Below are 23,655 nucleotides of genomic sequence, written 5' to 3'. Positions count from 1 at the left end.
TTGGTTTCACTTTGCTTGGTGAAAGGCGACGAGTAGAGTGTGCTGTTTATTTTCCCGGTCCTCCCTCCCTCTTTTTCTTCTCTGGATGCATTCAATAAAATTTCTCGTACCTTTAGGCATTCCTTTATGCTGTTAGCATTTATTTGGATGCTATAAGGTAGGACTGGTGCATCGGCTGTTAGTGGGGAAAAGAGTCTTTTCTTGTCCATTCCCTCCCCTTTATCAATTAATTTTGGGGGTTCTTATGGAAAATTCCAAAGTAACCGCTACCTGTTTAAATCAGTGGTAGGTTTAGCGATTTGCGCCGATGCACCAACGGCCCAACTCGCTCTCGATGATGTGGGAACGTAGCCTCGTGACTGATTTTCTGATGTCTAGGGCATGATTTCTGAGGGAGCTTTTTGCCCTTCATTTTGTTGATATTTTATTCACGAGTTAGAAAATTAACGCGCCATTAACTACCTTTCCCAAGCCCCTTCATCTAGTAATTTTGTTTCGAAAATTTATCGCCTTAGGCCATTGTCCACTTTGGGCTGTTTTTTAACTACCTTTTCCATACTTTTGTACCCTAAGAGTATTATAGAATCTGGCATAGAAAAAGTATCTTCATTGCTAAATTCTTCTTTGTAAATCGGAAAAATTATGTAAATCAGTCAACAGTTTTCCAACTGTTTCCTAATTTGTCGATATATTGTGCATGACTGATTTGAAAGTTCCCATCTTCAGTAGAAAGTATCAGCAGTGGTTATGGGTGAGGCAGGCCTAACATTGACTAAAATCTATTGTTTAGTTAACTGAGTAGTCTCTCATAGGATTCTTGTGTGCTACAGAACTGAAATGTCATCGCACATTTGTAGATTATACTGTGACGAAAAAGCGGCAACATGTAGGTCTAAGGTGCCAGTTCTCCCCCCAGTGGTGAGGAGAGGGGGGTTCAGAAGGGTCAATGACCCGGGGGCCCTTGGCTTTAGGGGCCCATAAATAATAACTCAATTGAAAAATATTCTAACTAATTATCTAGCCTCTCCATTAACATAACCTGTATTCGAGACAATAATGACAAAAGTCTATGAAGTAAGGAGAAGCAATTTGAGTCTTTGACTGCCTGAGTGTTAAATATAATTTTGTTAAGAATTTCTCATCTTTGCTGGCTTGGGCTAAAGAAGTTCAAAAGCTTCTGAATGTTACCAGAAAAGGGTTGCAGGGCAACATACAGGGCAATATGTATGTCATACAGATTTACACTATGGCATTCGCATCTATTGCAACAGTGTGTCGGTTGTGGTCTAATTTAGTTAACGAATTGAACGTTTTCCATTTTCTAAACTTTAGAATTTCTAAGAAATTTTCATGTTCATGCATTATGGTGCTAAGATATCAGTCATGCTCAAAGTGCGAGATTGAATAAAGAAGCGCCGTTGGGAAGAAGCAAAATAAACAGTTGCCAAAATATCAAATGTACTTGTGATAAATTATATCTCTTCCATTAAATATCCCTAAATCTTGTACCTAACCCACTTGTTTGATATTTTCAGTTATTTGAACGTATCATCTTGTACCTGTAATGTTCTATTTCTTTCTAATTTACAGGAGGGGTGAGAAACATGGATTTTCCGACAAAAATCTAACACGCTTCTACATTTTTTCATAAAATTTAACATAGCATAACGACATTGGAACTAAAAATTTTTTGGATGTATTAAATATTCTTATGTTTGTTTAGCTTCAAATTTTTTCCATCAAAACATAGCAATTATATAAACATAGTTAACCGAGTTTGTATTTTGACAAGCTCTACAGGGGGGTTTTGCTTTCACAAGCAAAATAGCCACCCGAGCAGTTTTAAGCAACCATAATTTTTAAAGATTTCTCGAGAGCATTCCCCATACCTCCTAGAAGCGTCTGCTTAGGCATGCCTTACTATTTAACTTTTGCCCTGCTCCCCCCCCCCCAGTTTTGCTAAATTGTCGGTTAAAACACCCTTTTGTCGTTAAATTATGTCTTTTATTGGCAAATCTGGGCCGCCGGAGCCGGGGGGCCCAGGGGGCACAGGCCCCCCTGTTTGGAAAAAGTCTGAAAAGTGCCCTTTTTTGAAAAAAATATCGCGTGTACTATTTTCAAAGGGAGAACAGGGAGAAGAAAGGAGAAAGGAAAAAGGAGAACAGGGAGGTTACCATAAGTACAAATGGTTTATCAGATCCTATAGAAAAGGCTATAATGAAATATTCAAAACACCCTAGCATTAGGAAAATTCGCAGTTATGCTCGAATTAACGGCTACTTTAAATTCCAAGAGGTTACTTTGGAACAGATGCACTCTGAAATTGAGGGGCTTAATCCTAAAAAGGCAACAACCTTTGGAAATATACCCGAGAGAGTGCTGAAAAATAGCTCTGACATTTGTTCCGAATCGTTGCAGCTTATTTTCAATAACTGCATTCAAAATGGTGTCTTTCCGGACCTATTAAAACTAGCAGATGTCACTTCCCTCCACAAATCGGAGGAGAAAACCAATAAGAAAAATTACAGACCGGTTAGTGTATTACCAACTGTTTCAAAGGTTTTTGAGAGACTTATGGATAAACAGATTATTGATTATATGCAATCTTATTTATCGTCACTTTTATGTGGTTTTCGTAAAGGGTACAATGTGCAGCACGCATTTGTTCGAATGCTTGAAAAATGAAAAGCAAGCTTAGACAGGGGAGAAAATGTTGGCGCAATCCTTATGGATCTCTCGAAAGCCTTTGATTGTATTAAACATGACCCCCTTATAGCAAAACTAGATGCTTACGGATTCAGCCATGAAGCACTGTGTCTTGTTAACAGCTACTTGGAAAATAGGCATCAGAGAGTTAAGATTAATGGATCATTCAGTACCTACAAACAACTGTTCCTTGGTGTTCCGCAAGGATCAGTTCTTGGTCCCCTCTTCTTTAACATCTACATAAATGACTTACTTCTCTCCTTAATGGATACGGATATCTGCAATTCCGCGGATGATACAACTCTATATGCGTGCGATAAAAATCTCAATAATGTAATTGCAAGGCTAGAGAATAACTCAAGTATAACTATCCAATGGTTCGCTGATAGCTTTATGAAGTTGAATACAAACAAATGTCATTTACTTATTCTTGGCAAAAGTTCTAATCAACAGGTTAAAGTTAATGTAGGAGATTCTATCATAGAAAACTCGGAAGAGGAAAAGCTACTAGGTGTTGTGATAGACAAAAAACTCAGTTTTGAGACACATATCAGTAAGTTATGTAAGAAGGCTGGTAGCAAACTCACCGCCCCCGCTCGCATATCTGGATACATGGACGCTAATAAACTTAAAATCTTAATGAGAGCATTTGTAATTAGCCAATTCGAATATTGTCCACTAGTCTGGATGTTCCACAGTAGGCACTTGAATAGTAAGATTAATAGAATACACGAAAGAGCTCTGAGAATTGCATACAAAGACTATGATTCTAGCTTCAACACTCTGCTAGAAAATGATGGCTCGGTAAATATTCATGTAAAACACCTGCGAAATCTTATGATTGAAATGTTTAAAACAAAGGGAAATATCAACCCTCCTTTTATGAGGGAGATTTTCTGCGAGCGTCATGCTGTTTATAATTTGAGAAAAAATAATGAATTTATGGTACCAAGAGTAAGAACAACCATTTATGGAACCGAAACTATCAATTATAGAGGGCAGCGTCTTTGGCTCTCTTTACCTCAGCACATAAGGAATGCTCAATCTATTAATGAGTTTAAGAAAGAAATTAAAAGCTGGAATGGCACAGACTGTACATGCAAACTATGTAGGACGTTCGTGCCACAGCTTGGTTTTTTGTAATTCTATCTTTTAAATAGCTCAGGTTTTTATAGTTTTTTAATGGATCATTTTGTATTTTTAAAATTTTATGTATTTAATCTCGTATGTATTTAGTTGATGTAGTAGTTTTAACAGTTGGCTTGGATTAGCTCATTTCTTTGTAAATAGCTATGTAGCGCCAACTTTAAATAAATTGATTATTATTATTATTATTATTATTATCATAAAGCCAGATATCTTTCCTTTAGACGCCAAGTAAAAGAACTTAAATCAAGGGGTTGCTCCAGTGATTCTCAAATTCTAATAACATCTACTGCGAAGGAGACTGTCTCTTTGGCGAGAAAAATTTCCTCAGTGTGTCGCCAGTTGTTTCTCAGCCGGTTTGGCACCGTATTCTCTCCCTAATGAACGCCGGGGAAACTCATTTTATTCTTTGGCCTCAGAGAGGGGACGCTCATTAGAGACGGGTGCTCATTAGAGAGGGGCGCTCATTGAAGATAGATGGATATCCAGCAATAAAAACTGAGCTTTGAAATTCAAACGATTATTGTTTTTACAAAAATTGATATTGAATTTGCATCACACTTGTTAAAGCAAAAAAATTTTCAAGATGCCAATTTCTTCCGAGTCGGAACCCTCGTCGATTTGCATAAACACTGGCGTAGCATCTTGAATATCTGAATTTCCAATACCATCTCTAATGAGCGCTCATTGGAGATTTTATTCAAAAATGAGCGCCCTCTCTCTAATGAGCGCTCCCTTTTAAAGGCGCTGATTAGAGAGAATACGGAAGGTCGACCAGCGTACTACTATGCAGTGTATATGATCTCGGAGAATTCAATTGGCTTAAAGACTACAATTTAGCTGTTTATTTTTTATCTGGCTAAATTTTGGAAGAGGTGAAGACTGAAAACTCGCTTTGAAATATAAGAAGACTGAAAATTTACTTTCAAATAGATAGAGCCTAAAAGTTCGATAATTCCTTTCAATTTTGAACACTAGGTTTTTGGTTTAACTTGTAAGTTTTTGTTACTTGATTGCATTAATGTGAGATTATTTTTTTGGTATGTTGTAATTGATCAGAATATTTGTCGAATATAATGCACCGACCACAAGTACGGGAGAATGATGTGTGCCTGCCTCGATCTCCACTTACAATGAAAATAAAAAACAAATAGGGTAAATCGAATTTTAAAGAAAATATGAATCATACGTTGATGAAAGATTTAAACAAACGAAAAACTTCAACGTCCAGGAGGAATTATACAATTAGGAATGCCCAAGAGTGCATGAATCCTAAATGGAGCACATAGCCATTTACGCTGTGCAGTGGCGGCACCACGGGGAGGACTGGGGAGGACGCGTCCTCCCCATTCGTCGCCGAGACCGATTTTTTAATTATTCTAAATTCAAGGAGAAAATATGAGGGGGGGGGGGGTAAGGTCACACAATTTGTTAAGAACTTCCTTCAACATATGTCCTTAACACTCATGTATTGTTTGACCGTCCCCTTCCATGTTTTAATTAAGGGGAAAAAAGATGCCTCTGCAACATACTACAATCTAGCACTTGTTCTCGTTCGATCATAGTCAATATAATAATTGACCATCACACACATTCTTCTTACTATGATCTGACAGACAGATACATGTTGATTTTGGAAGAGAATGTAATTATGTGTTAGTTATGAGTTTACCGTAATTAGATGTCAGCCTTCGTGACTGTCGTTTTCATAGACCTGATGATGATATAGTTGGTGCCAAATTTTTATATCAATGAAATGTCTGCCCAAGGAACTTTCCTCGGAATGGGCAAATAGGCTGCTAGATAGATATGACTACTGACCAGAATCTTCAGTTGTGAGATGAGTAGCATGATGGCGGAAGGTAGAGATCCATCAAGAGAAATAATAAATGAGGCCAACAGAGCGCAAGTACTTGATTTGGGACAGGTGCAGCCCATTCTTAACTTTTAAACTTGCAAATCATCGCAAGATTCCATTGTAAAATATGCTTTTTTCAAACTAAGGAACTTTTTATGTTTTTAGAATTGAAGATTCGTATAAAATAGAATGATTTTTAGTTGTTTCCCCATGTATTAAATAATTCAGCTTCTGTCTCAGAGAGAGTAGGGGGCGTGGTCCAATTTTTTTTTCCCAGACCCCCAGATTCTTCAGGGGCGAAGCCCCTACCGGAAACCCTCCCCAATATTTTGCGGCTGGCGCCGCCATTGACGCTGCGTTATTTTTTTCTAAACTTCTGAATTACCATGAAAGCTGTCCTATTTTGGCAATAACCGATGTTACTAAAAAATATATGTTTATGCCCTTTTTGTTCCTTTTGGCCCCCCCTGCTCAAATCTGCGTCCGGCAGCCCTGTTTTGTGAGTATATCACAGCAACAATATCATTCAATATTGTGTCATCTTATCTGTTTCAAATGATTTTATGGTATATCGAGGAAAACTGTAGAAGCTCTTTCTGGAGCAAATGGTAGATTTAAGGGGGCAACTAGGGGCAGCTGCCCCTTCCTCGACGAGTTGCAGCAAATTTAGTGCCCCTTTTAGGAAAATTGTGCGCCCTATTTAAAGAATGAGAATCAGGTGAAAAAGTTTCTGAGACCGCTAGGTTAATTTGCTTCAAGTTATGTTGTTTATTTCGAAAATGGATCTGAAATTGTTGTATACAGCGTACTCTCGTCACTAATTTTTGAAAATTTTTCAGCGCCCCCACTACCAACTGCCCCTCCTTCAAGTTTGCTCTTGATCCGCCCCTACCTGGAGTGTCTCGATATAAATCTTTGTTCTTGCGATTATACTACAGTGGACTCCGCTTATAGTCACACCAAAGGTTGCTTGGAAGTTGTGACTGACTGAGTGTAAATGTTATAAAGGACACTAGATTTTTACACTCACTGGAGACGCTGTCGAGATGGGTCTTTAGAATACTTGAATTCGTTACTGTAAACCAAGGGGTTTCCATCAAACGGCCCGCGGGCCAGATGTGGCTCGCGAGGGCATATTCTGTGGCCCGTGCTTAGCAAATAAGTTTTTCTTGAGCTACATCTATCTATGGAGTGTCATCCCCGCTAAAGTTTTTTTGATCTATTATTAGGCATACTTTCTGATTACTAGGCACACTTTTTCATTTTTATAAGCAGACATTTCTATTACGAAGCTGAACAGAACAGGCAAGCTACAAGCTTAACATATAGAGAAACATTTAAAAGAAACACGACTTTCTTCGCGCGTCAACTACAAATTTTATGTGAGAATTAACTTCTGCAAACAAGAAATGTAACATTTCACACTGATAACTTTTTCATGTAATTTTTCTTGTAACTGTTATTATTAACCCATTTACTGTTCAATAAAGAATTTGTCGATGATTCAAGGGCTCCGACACAGGTTGGAAAGTAGGGGTGGGCAACGGAAAATGTAACACCCATAACAAAAGTTTTGGAAAAGCTCTCTTCGTCGGAGACCCTGTGATTTACACAATTATTAATTTGGCCGGCCTGTGCAGTAAGATTTTGCATATGGCCCACCCAAAACAACAAAACATAAGTCACAGAAGGGAATTATTCTTCATGTCCTGTGAACAGGGCGATTGGGGGCTGGCGAAACATTGCAGAAAGATTTCACTGAAACTAGACCATGAAACATGGGATGATGAAATGGGATGTTGGACAATCTATTCGAAAGAAAATGAATTCGATCATTTCACCACTTCTTGGAGTTAGATTCAAAAGAGTTTTCTGAATTACTAGCCTTTCGTCCTTCAGCGCACTGAGAAGTCTAAAAACGCACTACTTTTGAACAACGAAGGACAAACAGTGTAGCTGTAATTAGAGTTTACCAGGTACAAGAGCATGTTTCAAGAAACATTTTCAGCCCAACCCTACTATCCGAACTCGGCCGCTTAGTCACCGCCAGAATATCAATTGAAATTTTGAATCGCCCCATTGTCCCTCGAGCGCAGAAAATTTTGATTTTTTAACTGAAAAAATAAAATATTGGGTGTAAACAAGATTTTAGCGGTATAAACTGTTTCATTGAACCTTCTTGGGGGGCTTTGGGGTTTCAGGGGGTCATGGATTAGGCTCCGGGATTCACCGGGATTCGGGATCTTTCTGGCAAGCACGCAGGCTATCGGGTTTCGAATATTTGATTTTCTAAATTTTAACCTTGGATGTCGTTTTTTTTCAATTTTTGTCCCGATTTTCCGGTGTTTGTTCTCTCATATGCCCCCCCTCCCCCGTGTTATCGATATATTTCGAAGTTCTTCGTTTTGACGTTTGCTGGAATTGAGGCTGGGCAACATTTCCAAAACGAGACTTTTGGTACGGTCCTTGGTGTTGTGAGGATAAGCATGGTTGCTGTTTCCTGCGAATTCTGCAAAGTGATCAAAGTGACTGTATGCAACCTCATGAATGATTCTTATGTTTGAGACCACCTAACCAATTATCTCTCTTTAATATAGGCCATTTTTAGAAAAAGCAGAGATTTTAAGAATTTGAATGGACTCGAAAAAGAATGGAGGATGTAAAGATATTCGTAAGGTCCATATTGGTTTCAAAGCAGCATGGTGTGAAACAGTCATTGATTGAAAAGGACTATCACGATCTTGTTGGTGAGAAGCTGCCATGGAAGGAGTTGGGATTCAAAACTTTGTTCGACCTTTTAACTTCAATTCCTGATGTAGCAAAGCTTGAGTGGAGGGAAGACGATGGAGATAATCGTGTATTCGCTGTGTTGGATGGTGAAAGCTATGCATCACTTCATGCTAAGAGAATGTCTGTTAAAGGATATGGCAAAGGCTCTAGAGCCCTGAATCCAGATGAAATAAGAATGTGGAAAATTAAAAGAGGCCAGGAAAGAAGCTTTTCAGATTCAAGCGCTTCAAATAAATCAAATGTTAATAACAACGATGTCAAAAGAAAGTATCAGAATAACAATAAAAAGAAAAACAATATAAAACAGTCAAGCAATCAAACTATAAATGGTTGTCTTCAATCTTTCCAGACAACAATTAAGGCGAAGGAAGATCCAGCCTTGAGGCCAAAGGATGTCGACAACGCTAAGTATGGTGACCTTCAGCCTAACATGAAGGGTCTCTATACACTTTGTGTCAAGTTAAAGTATCAAACAGGATTCAACGAGTTGAGTTTGGTAAGATCTAATTGAAAACCATTCTGCAGTGTATAACAGCTGTCAAAATTATCTTGTGACTTCTCAATCATTTCAGTTGTTGTCTCAACATACCAACCCCTTTTCACCAAAACTATGATTTGCAAGCACGATTTTTCCAAAATACTACAATAATGATTCCTGTGAAATCATCAAATTATGGCCCACATTTGTTCCTTATCTAGTTGATATGTTTTTATGCTTTCTTCAAAAGAATCACATGTTTGTATGTACACAGTTGACATGACAATGTTGCAGTCTTGATTATCTACAACATAACTTAAATTGTGATGTTTTGAAATGTTAGACATTGTTAAGCAATAGTTGCGCAATGGGTCCCATTGGAAATTTGTGATTCTACCATGGTTAACCATGGTCATTTCACTGCTCAACAATGGCAGGCAATGATTAACAACCATAGTGAAACCATGATGTCACCATCGTCAGCCATGGTTGAGCAATGGTTTTTTTGCAGGGGTTGCATGGAAATCATCTTTCATATGTCAATTTACCAAAATTTTTGTAAGATGGAATGCGAGCCTGGTTGTCAACAATCATTTGTAATTAGATATTGATCATATTTGAGTCATTATTGCTCGGTTTGGGGGTGATTTCAATAAGCATAAATAATTATGAAGAGTGCATATTATGCTACAGCAGCCTCACTTATCCTGAGTCTAGACTGGCCAACGATTTCTAATCTTATTAAACAAGAAACAGGAACACTAGTGTATAAATGTTTGAATGACCTTGCACTCAAATACCTGTAAAATCTATTCACAGGTTGTACAGAAAATGACAGAGGTTATGTACTATGTTCTACTGATACTGGTCTAAAATTTGCCAATGTTTTAAACACATCAGTTTAAAAAGCAGTACTTGTACTGAAACTTTTGTGCATGTATAAATTTCATGCAATAAACTGAAAGTGTTTTTTCAGGCTGTTCTTGTCCATTCAAGTTTGTTGCAACCCATTTCTCTTTAGATCCTGCCGTTTAATATCTCAGTGTATCTGCAGCATGTTTACTTTCTGTTTATTTCAGGAGCATGTTAAGGTATTCCTGAGCACTCACTTTACAGAGCCAGATTGTTTTCCTGTTGAACTGAAAGCAATAAGGTAAGAAATTTCTAACAGAATCAGAATAATGTAGATAATGATTGGAGAACTAGTCACTTAAGGCAATTCAGGAATTTTATTTAAATATTTCTGAATAAGGGAAAAGTCAGGAAAATTGTTTGATGCCATCAGCTCGCTTTACTACACAACTTTCAATGCCAGTCTTTGCAGAGAGTGTAATTCCCTGTTGGTTACTGCTGGAATGATTCATATGATATAACAACACACAAATAAGTGAGTTTGCCATTTTACTTTCACTGACTGTTGAAGTTTGTTTTAGTTAACATGTTTGTCACATTGTTTAGTTGGTAGGAGAAACTTTTTTTAGTCAATAATGTTGGGGAAGGCAGGGGTGCCAACTGCAAAACCCTAACACGGGAAAAGTGGCAGGCATTGGTAAAATAGGTGTGTACAACCAATGTTGTTGATTTTAGTTTTGAATAAAGACAGGTTATAAAGCTTGCATGATCTGGGGAGGTATGATGAATTGTGACAGTGTTTATGTATAAGCAAAAAGACTTGGAAAGTCATTTTTTATATAGTACAGTCAGGGAAAAGTTATCCAATTTTATCAGGTATTCTGTAAAAACCTTTTTCATGGATGCCAGAGAGGGGTGAAAGTGTCCTACTCATAACAGCGCTCTTGACATTTTCAAGGAAATTTGTATAGCCATGTGTTATGCCTTTGTTACTGAACCTCCTGTTGTTTTGATGACAACTTCTAAAATCAAATAAACAAATTCCATTTTTATGAACTTCAGCATGCAGTGGTAGAAAATTACAGTTTTAAATAAGCTATGAATCAGTTTTAAGTGCCCTTGTCCTCAAGCCTAAATCTCTTGGTCCATTAGTAATTCTTTCATCCCTGTGTGTGCCTAGCCAAGCAGTATATTGTTGATTTTCCCAGTGTCACCAAAAGTGATCAAGGAAACCCTCTTCAACATCATGTCACGTATTTGTATAAATCACACCGATAATTCCTTGACTCAAATAGGCCATACTTTCTGTCACTGAAGATGTTCTACAAGTTTATGTAGTTACAAAATGAACAGATGAAAAAAATACTAATGTAACATCTGTGACAACAAGTGCAAAATTAAATTGTTTTTTTCAGACCAAACATGGCGTTTGTTAGATATAAAACAAAGCGTGAGGCCATTGCAATGATAGAAAAGAAGCATGACTTTGAATGTGGGGCAGTTTCTTTTGATGTGACAGCTGCAAAAGAAAAAGGAGGTCAAACAAATACTAATAATTTGTCCAAGAGTTCCCAGAAGGCATCAAAGAATTCTCAATCAGATCTAGAGAATGATTCCACTTCAAAAGCTCCAGGGCTGTTGCCACTACCTGTAATACCTAAAGAGATTCCTCTGGTTTCTTTTGTGAAGCCTGGTCTTTTGCCAACACCAGATATAGGACTTTCACTGTACAGCTGTGAATTGCAAAAGACAGAAAACCTGCAACCGGTATTACTGATACCTCAACAGGGCATTTCAGACCAAGAGAAGAAACTGCAAAAATCAAGTATAGATGTAAGTGATTTAAGTTAACTGGAAAATATTGGTTGTGCAGCTTCCTGCTACTTTGAGATGTATCCTTGTACTTTAAATGACTTCTGATATATTTATGTTCTATGTTCTTTATTTTTGAAGAACTCATGTATGAGCTTTATCAATTGATAATTTCTTTTCACCTTTTTTGTAAGTTATTGTCATGTAGATTTCCAGTCTATGGCATGTCTTTCTAATAACAATGGTTCAGAGTTTTTGGATACAATAATTGCTCGCAAAAATGTTTCAAAATGGCATGATGTGCAATTGATTGCTAGAGATTATAAAAAGAAAAGATTGATATGTGATTTAATAGGCTTAGTTCTATCTCATTCAGGCCCAGTCCCAAAATTGTAGACATGATTTTTTTACTGCATAACTGTTTGCATGCAAAAGGCTTAAGGGAAAATAAAATGTACAATTGAAAGACTTTGGCATTACTTGTATCCAATCATCAGGATAGTCACTTAACAGGCAAATTTGTTTTTAGCTTTATTGGAGCAAGAGCATTGTTTATTTAATTTTATTTTTTGAGTCAATATTTGATAAATTGCAGCTGAATATTTAAAATAGAAACCATTTCAAGAATGAAACAATTAGGAAATTTGCATTTTCAATTTTGCTACTTTCTTTATCAAAGGGGATGAATTTTGATATCAAGCCATGTCAAGGTGAAGGTTTCAACCTGGAGTTTTCAGTTTTTGCTTCCCTGTATTTCTCTTCGTGCACAAAAAAGCCAAAAGTTTCCAAAGATTTCAGTGATGATCTTCACTTTATTGTAACACATGCTGTTGATGCAGGCAGATTTTGGATCCATTTAATTGAGCAGGCAAGCCAATATCTTTTTATCTTTATAGTTTGTAACGATTGTTGTTTTATGATTCTCATTCAGTCTTAAATTTTACCTAGAAACCAGTGGTAGGCACTACAAGGAAGTAGTCTAGTTGGACTAAGCCTGCATAAATGATAAGAAGAAGATGAAAGGGTCTTTTGTTTGATAATTAAAGCTGTAACACAAAAAACGCATTTCCTGATCAAATGATATTTTGATTTTAGCAGGGTCAGTCTCAGTGACAGTGCAAAAGGGGTGTGAATAAGGCTTATCTGTGAAATCTAGGATTGGAAAGTTGTTCTTGTGCCTGTACCTGAAGGGGGCGTTCATGTCAGATATGGCTAATTTCGTACATAAAAGTGCCAGTGCAGTTTTTGTAGTTTATTTGATTAATTTTTAACTGAATATCGTAAAATTTTGTGTATAAATAATGTATTGAATTTGAAGATATGTAATAGCTTCTGCTTTACGATTTTAGGAGCAAGCCATTAATGATCTGATGAGTCAGCTACAGAATGAAATACATAAGTCTGAAAGAGCAGGGAAACCCATGATTTTTCCTCAGCAGCATCATGTAGGTGCAGCAAGATACACTTTTGATGATTTTTGGTATAGGTATGTATTTAGTAATCCGAGTTTATACAACATTTTTGATATTGTATAAATTTATTAGTTTTGTTATTAACGATGCCGATATGACAGGTGTTGTTTCCAGAGGTACTGAAACATCTGGCCATCCTCATTTACTGCATGATCAATTATTGAATTTAGGAAACCTTAGGGTGTCGATAATTTTCCAACCCACATATGACCAGTCTAGACATCAAACGTTTCCTCTTGAAAGCAGTTGCAAATCAGCCTGAAATTTTTTTTGTTGGAAGTTTGAGTTTTTTAAACAATATTATTTCAGATGCTGGGTTCTTGATTGCAACAAAGAACGAGATGAAATCCACGTGTTTTATTGTGATTATGGAAACGATGAAGTTGTGAATGGGAAACGTTTCCAGTATATAAACGAATCATTGTGGTCTTTGCAGCCTCAAGCTGTTCCTGTAAAACTGCCTGGTATGTGCAATGATCTTGATACCTTATTAGAACAAAAATGCCACGCTCTTCTTTAGTTTATGTCTCGAGCATTCCTTCAGTATATGCAAAATGCACTTCATCGGTTTCAATCCTTAATCGGTTTTCTCAAGGAAACATAAATGACAAAGGCTTCATGACAGACAAAGTTGTGTTGAATTTAAACTAAGCTAAATTTAAGCTTTGTTTATTTTTAACTGTTTGGCTATGATCGTGGTAGTATATCTGCTTAGAACTGCAATTCAACTAGATCAAAATCTCTTCTGTTAGCCATTAAGTCATATTACTATTCTTATACAAACACAGCGATAAATCTTTATGTCGAGTTTATACTGCTTATGAAGACGAATGTGTTTTCTCATAGCTTTGGAACCTACATCTGAATCAAACCTAACAGAAAAAGATCTTGGCCGTCAAAAGTTTGTAGAGATTTGTCACGGTAAACTGCTAGCTGCAAATGTAGTGAAGAATGCAAATTTTTCAGAGGTAGGTAGATGTAGCTTTTACACTAGCTAAATCTAGAGATTGCACTCAACTAGCCTGGTATTGAATAAATATAGCATATATTCCTTGTCTTGACACTTCAATAGTAATATCGGTTATGTTTAGTGTCAGTTTTTAGCGAGAAGAACTGGTTATCCAGTATGCAATTATTGCACCAAGACAAAATATGTTATTATGAAGCAAATTAAACAGCTGCGTGTCTATTTGCCATCGTAAAATTGACACTAAAAGCAACCTTTAGTTAACTGAATTTTCGACATGAAAACGTTGACAAGAAAAATTATTTTCGCTGAATTTTCTTCCATGTGATTTATTTAAAGTCTAATGTGAATCTCTTTCTTTTGCAGTCGCAAGTGATTGCCCTGTCGAATATTGTGGTTCCAGACCTCCCTGGTGTGTTTTTGGAGGATTTTCTTGTCAACACTGGACACTTAAAGCGAGTTACAGCAACGTCAACCCAGCGGACGTCTGTGGAGAACAGCGTTGAAAAGCAGACTGTTGATTATAGAACAATGATTGATGAAGAAGAGAAACCACGTCTTTCAGAAAATGTAGCTACTGAGAAGCCATCCTTGAAAACGATGAAGGAAGGTCATGAAAGGCCACCCTTCGTACCGAATAGGTCACCACTAAAGGATTTGCGAAGCATCAATACGCAGTCTGGGAAAATGCTTGATCAGAAAGCAGCATTATCATTCAAGAAAGGGAAAATTGCAGAACAACAAGAAATCTGGCCTACCCAGGAGGAGGAAGATTGGGATTCGCAATATTTTAACCAATCTAAAAATGGGCTTGAGTCTAGTTCGCTCAGAACAAATACTGTTCAGGTACATAATGATGAAAGAGGCAAGATTACTTGTCCGGTAGATAATGAAGTTTCAAAGCGAAATGGCGACGGAATAATCCATGAGACGCTCAACTTCAACGGGCAGAATACACAGTCGCATACAAGGTTGGCAAATGCTGCATCGTTGAATAATACCAAAAAGTATGGGAGTGTTGTTGATGGGTGCGCCACCGGAGCGGACACCAAAGGATATGATACAAATAAGGCTATGGTTCTGACGGAGACAGAGATAGAAAATCTCAAAAAATGTCCTAGCATCTACGTATTAAAGCCAGAGAACACTATCAAAGCTAAAATACTTGAGGTAAATTCCACGTGTAATCAAATAATGTTTGAATTGCAGAAATTTAAAGTCCCAAAATTAAAAGCAACATGGCCCGAAACAGGATTTGAAATTTAAGAATTATTAGCCAGACTCTAATTTCAATGACATCTTGATTTTTCACCTTTATGAGCTTTTTCAGCAAAAAAGAGAAATGTGACCATCTCGCAAAAGCTCGATGAACACTAATCAAGTTTGTATTATGCTAGTATTCTTCGTTTCCTTAAATACAGTCAGCGAATTTATCAAAATAATTTTTCGACGAATTTGATGAAAATATTAGCAATATGATTTAAGAATTATTCAAGGATCAAAATATAAAATTTCTAAAAAATATTGACGTTAGGCAAAAATTTAGATATTTTGGTTAAATATGTATGAATTAACCTTGCATTTTTCAGAACTTCATCATACTTGAAAATATAAATTCTTTTTTCCTCGTTTTAGGTAGAATCGCCAGCTTTGTTTTACATAGAAAAACCGGGCTCAGGAGAAATCATGATGAAATTGAAGACCCTTCTGTCATGCTTCGAACCTCAGGTGCGAACCATTGTCGAAGTCTTGTCGAGATTTCTTTCAACTGCGAAAGAATGTAATCTTTAAGAAAAGGTGATGCTCTTCGTTTCACACATGACTGGGACACCTGGGATAGCATAGATGTTCACATCACATCACGTCACTAAAGTTTCAGCTTTGAGCACTCATCTGTTCCAAATAATGTACGGAGCAATGTGTTTATGTATCGGTTCCTCGGTAAACCAGTCCATCAAAATTGCTTTGAATGACATCAACCTCGCTGCATTATTCTTGGAAACAGAAGATCTATCCCTCCCTGTGCTTTTGCGAATAGCTCTATTTTAGCCTGCATGATATTCTAAAGTTAACCTGTAAATATATTGATGAGCCGGTCCTACGTTTGATATATAAAATATTTGTTTATTCTTAGGAACGAGTAGAGCCATATAAAGGTAGAATACTCTGTTATAAAGATGGAACGAGTAAAACACGCGTCAATGTTCTTGATTTGGCTTGTAACTTTGCTTTCAGTAAGAAGGTAAGTTTTTAACTTGTTCGCTCATGTTTCTTCTTGTTTCTCCAATGCTGTATCACCTATGTTCTGCTTCTTAATGCTACACTTTCCCATTCTTTTTTCTGGTATCTCCAGATGGCCTCTCAAATCCTTTTGTATGGGTTGATTTTTTACTCAATGATCATTTCCTGTTTTTGGACCTTGACATTTTCTGTAGTTGGGTCACAAACCAGTATCAATGGTTGGAAGGAGTATACTCTTGACTTCCTACTCCTTGGTAACGTTTGGTGGGATTTTCTTGTATGGCTCTTCCAAGCTAATCGATGTCCTATTCTGGATTAGAGACGAATATATCTGAGTCATTTATCCTTGGATTTCAATGACAACCCTTCTTTCGAATAATCCCCGGTCCAAAATATTAAAAATTAAACGACCCCAAGGCGCAAACTCTAGGATCTACCGTATGTTTGCGCAATGGTTTCTCGTACTCGAACCATCACTATAAAACCGTACTTTTTTCAGATTCTGATTGACCGTAGTGTCTACTATTGAGCAAAACATTCGTTTTTAGTTTACGTAGACAAATAACCACAGTTGTGATATATTGGATGAAATTTGTTTTAGGTCTTAGTCATAGACATCGACAGTGGCGAGAAGATCTGGGCCAATGCAGATGATCTTTACCTGATGAGTCCTGAGCTGATGCAAGTTGAGCAGATAGCTGTCGACGTTGGAATGGCTGGTATCAAGACGAAAAATCAAATCACAAGCTTGACAAAGGATTTGGAAAAGTTAACAAACAAGGTAAAAGAATGATATGTTTGTTTTCAAAAGCGGATTCATAATCAGTAAATCAGGGAGTCTGAAGCAAGTTTGAAAGTAAGAAGGGTTAAGTTCAAATAAAAACTCAAAGAGGATGAAAACAAGTCGAGCACAACTAAGCTCAGTGCCACGAGATTTACCAACGTCGCGTTCAGAAAAATTTCTTTATTTAACGAGAACGTTAAATAAAATGCAATCTATATCAGCTTTTGTCAACGTATTTATTTAACGGTTCTCTGCCCTCTCTAGAAATTTGTGTTTAATTACTTGGTAGGAACTTGATGAAAATGTTCACATCGTTTTATAAGACACCGTTCTGAACTATTTTTTCTTATGTCTGTATAGGTTTTGATAATTCCCACATTGAAAGTTCATGTAAAAGACCCATTATCGCTTTAACGATGAAGTTAAAACTTAGATTGCTATTCCCTTGTATTTATAGTTTGATTTTTTCCCTTATCAAGGAACATTTCTTGTCATTCATCTTTTGAACATCTTCAACAAAAAATTTTCAAAAAATGCATACTGGATAACCAGTTCTTCTCGCTAATATGTGACACTAAACATAACCGATATTACAATTGAAGTGTCAAAACAAGGAATATATGCTATATTTATTCAATACCAGACTAGTTGAGTGCAATCTCTAGATTTAGCTAGTGTGAAAGCTACATCTACCTACCTCTAAAAAATTTGCATTTTCTGTTATTGAAATGTAGTGTACCATAATTAAAGTATGAAATGTAGCTTTTTACTGAAGAGGAATTTGATGCAATAATGAAACGTTCGCACCTATTTGCTGGTAGGCAAAACTTTGATTCTTGCATACTGATAATTTTTTTAAACCTAATTGTAGTTGAATCCTCAAAAGGGGGGGGGGTGGGATAAAGTGGTCCAACGAAGCGAAGTTGCAGTGGTAGATTGTGACTTGAATAAGGTAGGAAAATCCGCTTGGAATTGAAAGTCAGACTTTTCCGGGTTATCCTGGGAAGGACTTAACGAGATCTAACTGTGTTTTGTCCTGAAAGAATGAAAACACCATCACTAATTCTGATTGCTTTTAAATACGAAAGGGAACCGATGATAATGAGACGCTTTCAGTGGACGCTTTATGCATGCATTTTTGCTTTGCAGATTAGCTTCATTCATATCGTTGAGAGAGATGCATCCGGGAAATGTCTTCTAGAGGTTTACGGAGACGATAAAACAAAGAGCCTAAATTTGCAGGCCGTCCATAGTGGGAAGGCAATTGTTACTGCGAAGCCAGGAAAAAGGCGAACGGGTGAGCATTCTAAACTCCTCATATATCCGCCATCTTCTATGTCCACCATCAATTGTTTCTAGGACATTTCAATCTTTTTTCTACACAAGAATCTATAATAGATAGTAACTTAATCATAATAGGTGACAGTAAAGACTTAATTTTTTGATAACGTGGTTTCTTGTTGGAAAATCTAGAGAGAAAATCCCCGCACATGTTTTTGTTTTATGGATAGAGCCCCAGTATGCACCATTCTTTGCTAGGTTGCTAATTCACTCAGACTTTAGCTTGATATTAAACACTCTTCCTTGAATTTTTAACCTCGAATAACGACATCGCTTTTCGGATAGTTGTTATGTGATTCTCTTAATTAGAAAAAGAAACTCTTTTACCTTTTATTCCTTTTGTTATTTTTGGGCAAGAAGGGTCAGAAGAATTTTCGGATGTTTGACTTTTCAAAAAGGTTTCCCGATGATGGAATAAAGCTCTTCATTCTAAGAGCCAGAAAATTTTTTTGCCAAGGCTCTATGATGACAAGAGCCATAATGAACGATTTCTTTTTTCAATGTAGTTGTCATTTGCAATCTCTCGAAAGTTCATGCGATCCTCTCTATTTCTAACAGGGGATTACAAACCAAGTGGCAAATTCGCTGGAAAATATCCCTCTGTCTCTGACAGTGCTAGTGACAGTGGAAGCAGAAAAATGATGAATAAACCTCCTGTTATGAAAAATGAGTCCATTGCGCGCCCATTTTCTGATTCCTCTTCTCAAGATGGCAGCTCGAGATCGTCAAATCGTAGAATAAGTTGTAGCTCAGATTCGTCATATAATAGCGATATTTCCTCATCGGCATCCTTAGGGAACGGGGGGAGCATGTCAAACAATCGAAGCTCAAACAGCGATAACAATGATCGTTCAGACGACTCAAGTGTTTTCTGCGACGTTAAGGATACTGACTTGGTTTATAATCAAACAGATTACCATATCGTACCAGTAAGAAACCATACGGAAAAGGAGAAGCCCATTCGAAAATTTAGACCACATACGCCGCCCCTCTCGGCTTCCCAGCAGGATGAGAAATCGACTCTCGTTGTTGCTGCTAGACGCAAAGAACTGATTCACTCCATTAAATCGTTGACTGAAGGCTGCCTTGAGAGAGAATTCATCCGCTTCCGACCTGACGGCAGTTTAGACCGGGACCTTATTGAACGTGAAATGAAGCGATGGTATTCAGAAAAACATTGCTTAGAAAAGTATGCAAATACTCTTACCGAAACTTTATCAACTCCGCAAGACAAATCTGAAGTGTATATCAACAAAAACAGACGGTTGCGATTGCAGATATATTTACAGTAAGTCTTACAGTAAGCCTCGAACAATTAAGTGACCAGAGCTGAGCTTTCTTTTCAATGATGAAGAATTTTTTTAAAATTTAAAATGAGTATGTATCTCTCTCTCTTTTTTTACTCTCCCTACCCATCTGTCTTCCTATTTTCCTTTGCTTCAATTCTCTTCTGATCTGAAATTCTACAAGTTCATTTCTTTTAACAATAATTTCTTTATTCCTTTATTGTTTAGCTTTAAAATTTGTTGTTTATCATTTTACTCTTTTCTTGAAATGTACCATAATACGAAACAAAAACGAAAGAAAGCGTTGGAGTTTTCGCTAGAATTTCATGACATGGATACGGTTAATCACAAAATTAACTCTATCTTGATACATTAACTGTGATTTTATCCTTTATTACACTTCTTTGAATGTGGTCCCCCTCCCTTACGACATATGTGAGATGCTGATGTCATGTTGCACACCTTATACATTATTTGAATTTACACATTACCATATCATGCTTCCTCGAAATGACTCAATTCTTTCTTTACTTCAGGCTTATGTCAGCAAAGGAAGAAATAGTCAAAGTCACAAATGAAGTCGAAAAACTTGAAAAAGAGCGTTCACGTTATAGTAAGTAGGCCGCCTGGACAGTACATTGTAGCACAGTACATTGCAGCAATAACCAGATATCACAGGCTGATGAATTAATGTTCAAACATATATTAGTAGAGGTGGAACGTCAAGGCCATAGAACTAGCGAAAATGTTGCTTAAATCCGATCTCGCTGGCATCATTTTCTGAGCCATCATGTTTTGGCATGCCTTTAAAAACTGACAAATTTAGTTCCGATGCTTTTTTAATCGTGTATATGCTAATTGCTTTTACGGCTGCTATCGTGAGAATGTTAACTTGGTAAAACTTGAATTTGAGCTTTTGCTAGCTTTTTTAGGATTCTAAAAGTATTTCATTTGGGTTTTCCTCAAGACCGTTCGCCACCTGTGCCTTTATAAATGCATAAATGCATTGGTAATGATATTTTTAAATTTAATTCTACGTCTTCGTTGATTTCATATTATATTGTAAATTATGATAAAAGTTTAGAATTGCTTGTAGTTTCGAGTTTTGCTTTTAGGAATTGCATGTTCATAATTTTATATTGGTTTTCTTAGATGGTTCAAATTATACTTTGCCAATAACTATTCAAGAATGGTGCTTTTAGCAGCAAATCTATAAAATATTCAGTTGTGTTTTTAAGCGTAGCCGTTTACGTTTTACAATAAACTAAAATAGATTTTACAGTTGACTTTAGATAAGGCTCGTTGCATTTTCTTAGAAATTATGTCCCTTGGATTTTGCCCCCCCCCCTCCCCTAGCCTTTTCAGTAAACACGTTCAAATTGCAAGTTCAGAAGAACAGCTCACAGTCCCTAGTCGCTTGGATTTCTACGGTTAGCAAATAGGCACTATTGCACCCACAGATAATAGCCCGCGATTCCTGTTACTCTACCAATATACATTTGAAGGACCCTCCCTCCCCTCCCCCCCCCCCCAAGCTAGCAATATCAAACCTGTATGGTTGGTTTTCTCGTCAGTTGAAACGATAAAATATTTTGTTCGAATTTTGGCTTCTTTTGACACCTTTAAAACTACAGCGTTAAGATACTCATAAGCTAAATAAACGAGCTAGCAATGAGGTGCTGTTTTTATGAAACTGTTTGAATAAGCCTCTGTGAATATGAGCCTAAAGTGTGACGTAACATGATATGTTGCAGTGTCCAATACAGGCTTATTGTTAGAATCGAGAAATGCAGGAACAACGTAGCTTTATATTTATTGTTAACGACTTTAATGCAATTGCAGGTAGCATTTGGTTGTAGGGGCTTGCTAGAAAAGGATTTTGCAATGGGATACAGGACAGTCAAATATTTGTAAATGATGCAGTTCTTTTTTTCTATTACCAGTTTGATCATTCTCAAGACCCCAAATAGATAACGTGCTGGAAATTGCAAAGAGAAATTTAATGGTCTGCCTTACGTTATCCATGATTCAAATCGTTTTATTATATCTCTGGACGTAACAGGGATCTAACTAAAAGGAACGTTGTAAAATCTGGAAATTGGATACACTCATTTATTTACAAACTTTCATAAAAACTAAAACTAAATAGGCAACAAAGATCCGTCTGTGTTAAGCCTTGATCGACCCGGAGAAATGAGCTGGGAGTTGCAAGGCCTCCGACGAAGGGGGAGGGGGCGAAGGGGTCATGGCTCCCTCACTTTTTTGCAAAACAATAGAGCTTTTTTTAAAACCTTTTGTTTTGATTGCTATATTTTCTCCTGGCACCTCCACTCTCCAACCTGCGTCAGAGCCCATGAGTCGTTAACCGTCTTTTGCTAGAATTTCGTCTGGATGAAAGTGACGAATATTAAAGGTTCTTGAAACTGTCTTGCGAAAATTTTGATAAGTTCTTACAACTCATTGAATTTGATATTTAAGAAACAACACAAGGCTGCGAGAGGCAATACCAGGAAGGATGAAATTCTCAGCAGGCTCGTTAATTCTGTTTGTCTTGCATCTCTAGCGCAATACAGGGGCGATCTTGTGTCCTAATGACAGCTTTCCTCTCTCCACAAATTTAAAAACTCTTCGGTTTTTTCTATTCTTTGACTCTGCAGCCATTCATACGAATCTCAGAAAGCAGCGTGATCAAAAAAAGAACCTGGTTGGTGGAGTGAAGCCTTTGAAGTGCAGTGCATGTCATTAAAGACAATTGGTTTAGAAAAAAGTTGGACCAAAGTTGAACAGGTTCAATTTTTTAAAAGGAAGTTGCACTTTGTCGAAACAGCTATTAAGACATCCAATTTTGCGTTTACACTGCCTATTTTTCGACGATTCGTTTAAAGAAATTCAATAAATGCTTCAGACTTAGCAAAGCAGATGATTATAAAGGGGTCTGGGAAAGAGTTTTTGGCGGGATATTTTACATGTACGCGTGACAGCAAAAAACTTACGATAATAATTTTTATGCATGCATTCAAACTGTTCCAGAATATCTTTATTCTCTCAAAAAAGAGATTTACCAAGATATGGATTTCTCTGGTCCTCCAAAACCATCCAGGGCGGCGTTGCCTTCGTTAGTGAACCTTTCAGAGCGACTGGAAAGTGCAAACGTGGAAAGTTTGCCATCTTTGGCCGACGAAGTTGCACAAGGCCAAAAACACCAGCTTGCTGAGTTGCGAAGTCGGATGAACTATTTAGAGCAGATCAAGGTCACAATATCAAAATATTTTTTTTCTTAAAAGCCATATAAAGCATAGAACTAAGGGTAGGTTGTAGTCCCGATTTCTGTTGTCCTTCTGAGCACAGAACCTTTTTTAATGCACTAGGTTAGCTGGGAAGAGGCACGATGGCCCCTCCAGCCCCAGATACTTTTGATTGTATTTGACAATAGATACTGTTGTCTCTTTTTTATGGTAAGAAAGGCTTGGTCCACAAAAAAAGATGTTAAGTTCTGTATTAGCATGTTTAAAATTTATTAGACGTGAAGTTTGTCTCTAGTACCACTGAGCTGGTAACCAATTCATCAAACATTTCTTTTACATGAACTTTGATTTTGAATATGAAAGAATATTTTCGTTATTTCTAGGGAGAGTATATGAAAGGCAAGTATATTGTAAAACTTTTTTGACAAAAGGTAGAAATTACAGGATTTGTGAGAAAGTATCAATTTGACTCTAAATTTTGAAATTTGCCGTCCTTTCAAGTAAAGCAATTCTCATTTCCTCAGGTTACAAATTTTTTTTTTCAACTAGCTATTATAGATTGAAAAATTGTTTTTGGGTTTGAATGATCTCTTCTTCTATCGAACGTAGACTACCGTGTTACCTAAAGGTTGATTAATACTCTCAAAGAAGGCTTGACTCGAGAAGTTCTTGTGAAA

The 23,655-nt window shown here is 37.0% G+C and overlaps 1 protein-coding gene across 1 annotated transcript; it reads left to right on the top strand.

Annotated features, from left to right (window-relative positions):
• Positions 1-8,157: 8,157 nt before the first annotated feature.
• Positions 8,158-21,651, top strand: LOC135687384 (uncharacterized). Its single transcript, XM_065203929.2, has 14 exons — positions 8,158-8,996; positions 10,058-10,131; positions 11,246-11,663; positions 12,322-12,510; positions 12,992-13,128; positions 13,424-13,578; positions 13,961-14,082; positions 14,448-15,251; positions 15,717-15,809; positions 16,216-16,323; positions 16,924-17,103; positions 18,256-18,403; positions 19,006-19,735; positions 20,270-21,651. The coding sequence occupies exons 1-14, from the start codon at positions 8,361-8,363 to the stop codon at positions 20,352-20,354; spliced, it is 3,879 nt and encodes a 1,292-aa protein (XP_065060001.2). The 5' UTR covers positions 8,158-8,360; the 3' UTR covers positions 20,355-21,651.
• The last annotated feature ends 2,004 nt before the right edge of the window (positions 21,652-23,655 follow it).

The sequence above is a fragment of the Rhopilema esculentum genome, chromosome 20, assembly GCF_057945365.1.
Source record: "Rhopilema esculentum isolate cy_ngs chromosome 20, ASM5794536v1, whole genome shotgun sequence".
In the NCBI taxonomy this organism is placed as follows: Eukaryota; Metazoa; Cnidaria; class Scyphozoa; order Rhizostomeae; family Rhizostomatidae; genus Rhopilema; species Rhopilema esculentum.
Note: the sequence above shows the minus strand (reverse complement) of the source record. Positions and strands in the feature narration are given on the sequence as shown.

Bases quoted from the DNA above. Each gene is read 5' to 3' on its own strand.
- LOC135687384 (XM_065203929.2), top strand. From the start codon at position 8,361: ATGGAGGATGTAAAGATATTCGTAAGGTCCATATTGGTTTCAAAGCAG. The intron at 18,404-19,005 runs GTGAGCATTCTA...TATTTCTAACAG, and splicing joins GCCAGGAAAAAGGCGAACGG to GGGATTACAAACCAAGTGGC. The intron at 19,736-20,269 runs GTAAGTCTTACA...TCTTTACTTCAG, and splicing joins CGATTGCAGATATATTTACA to GCTTATGTCAGCAAAGGAAG.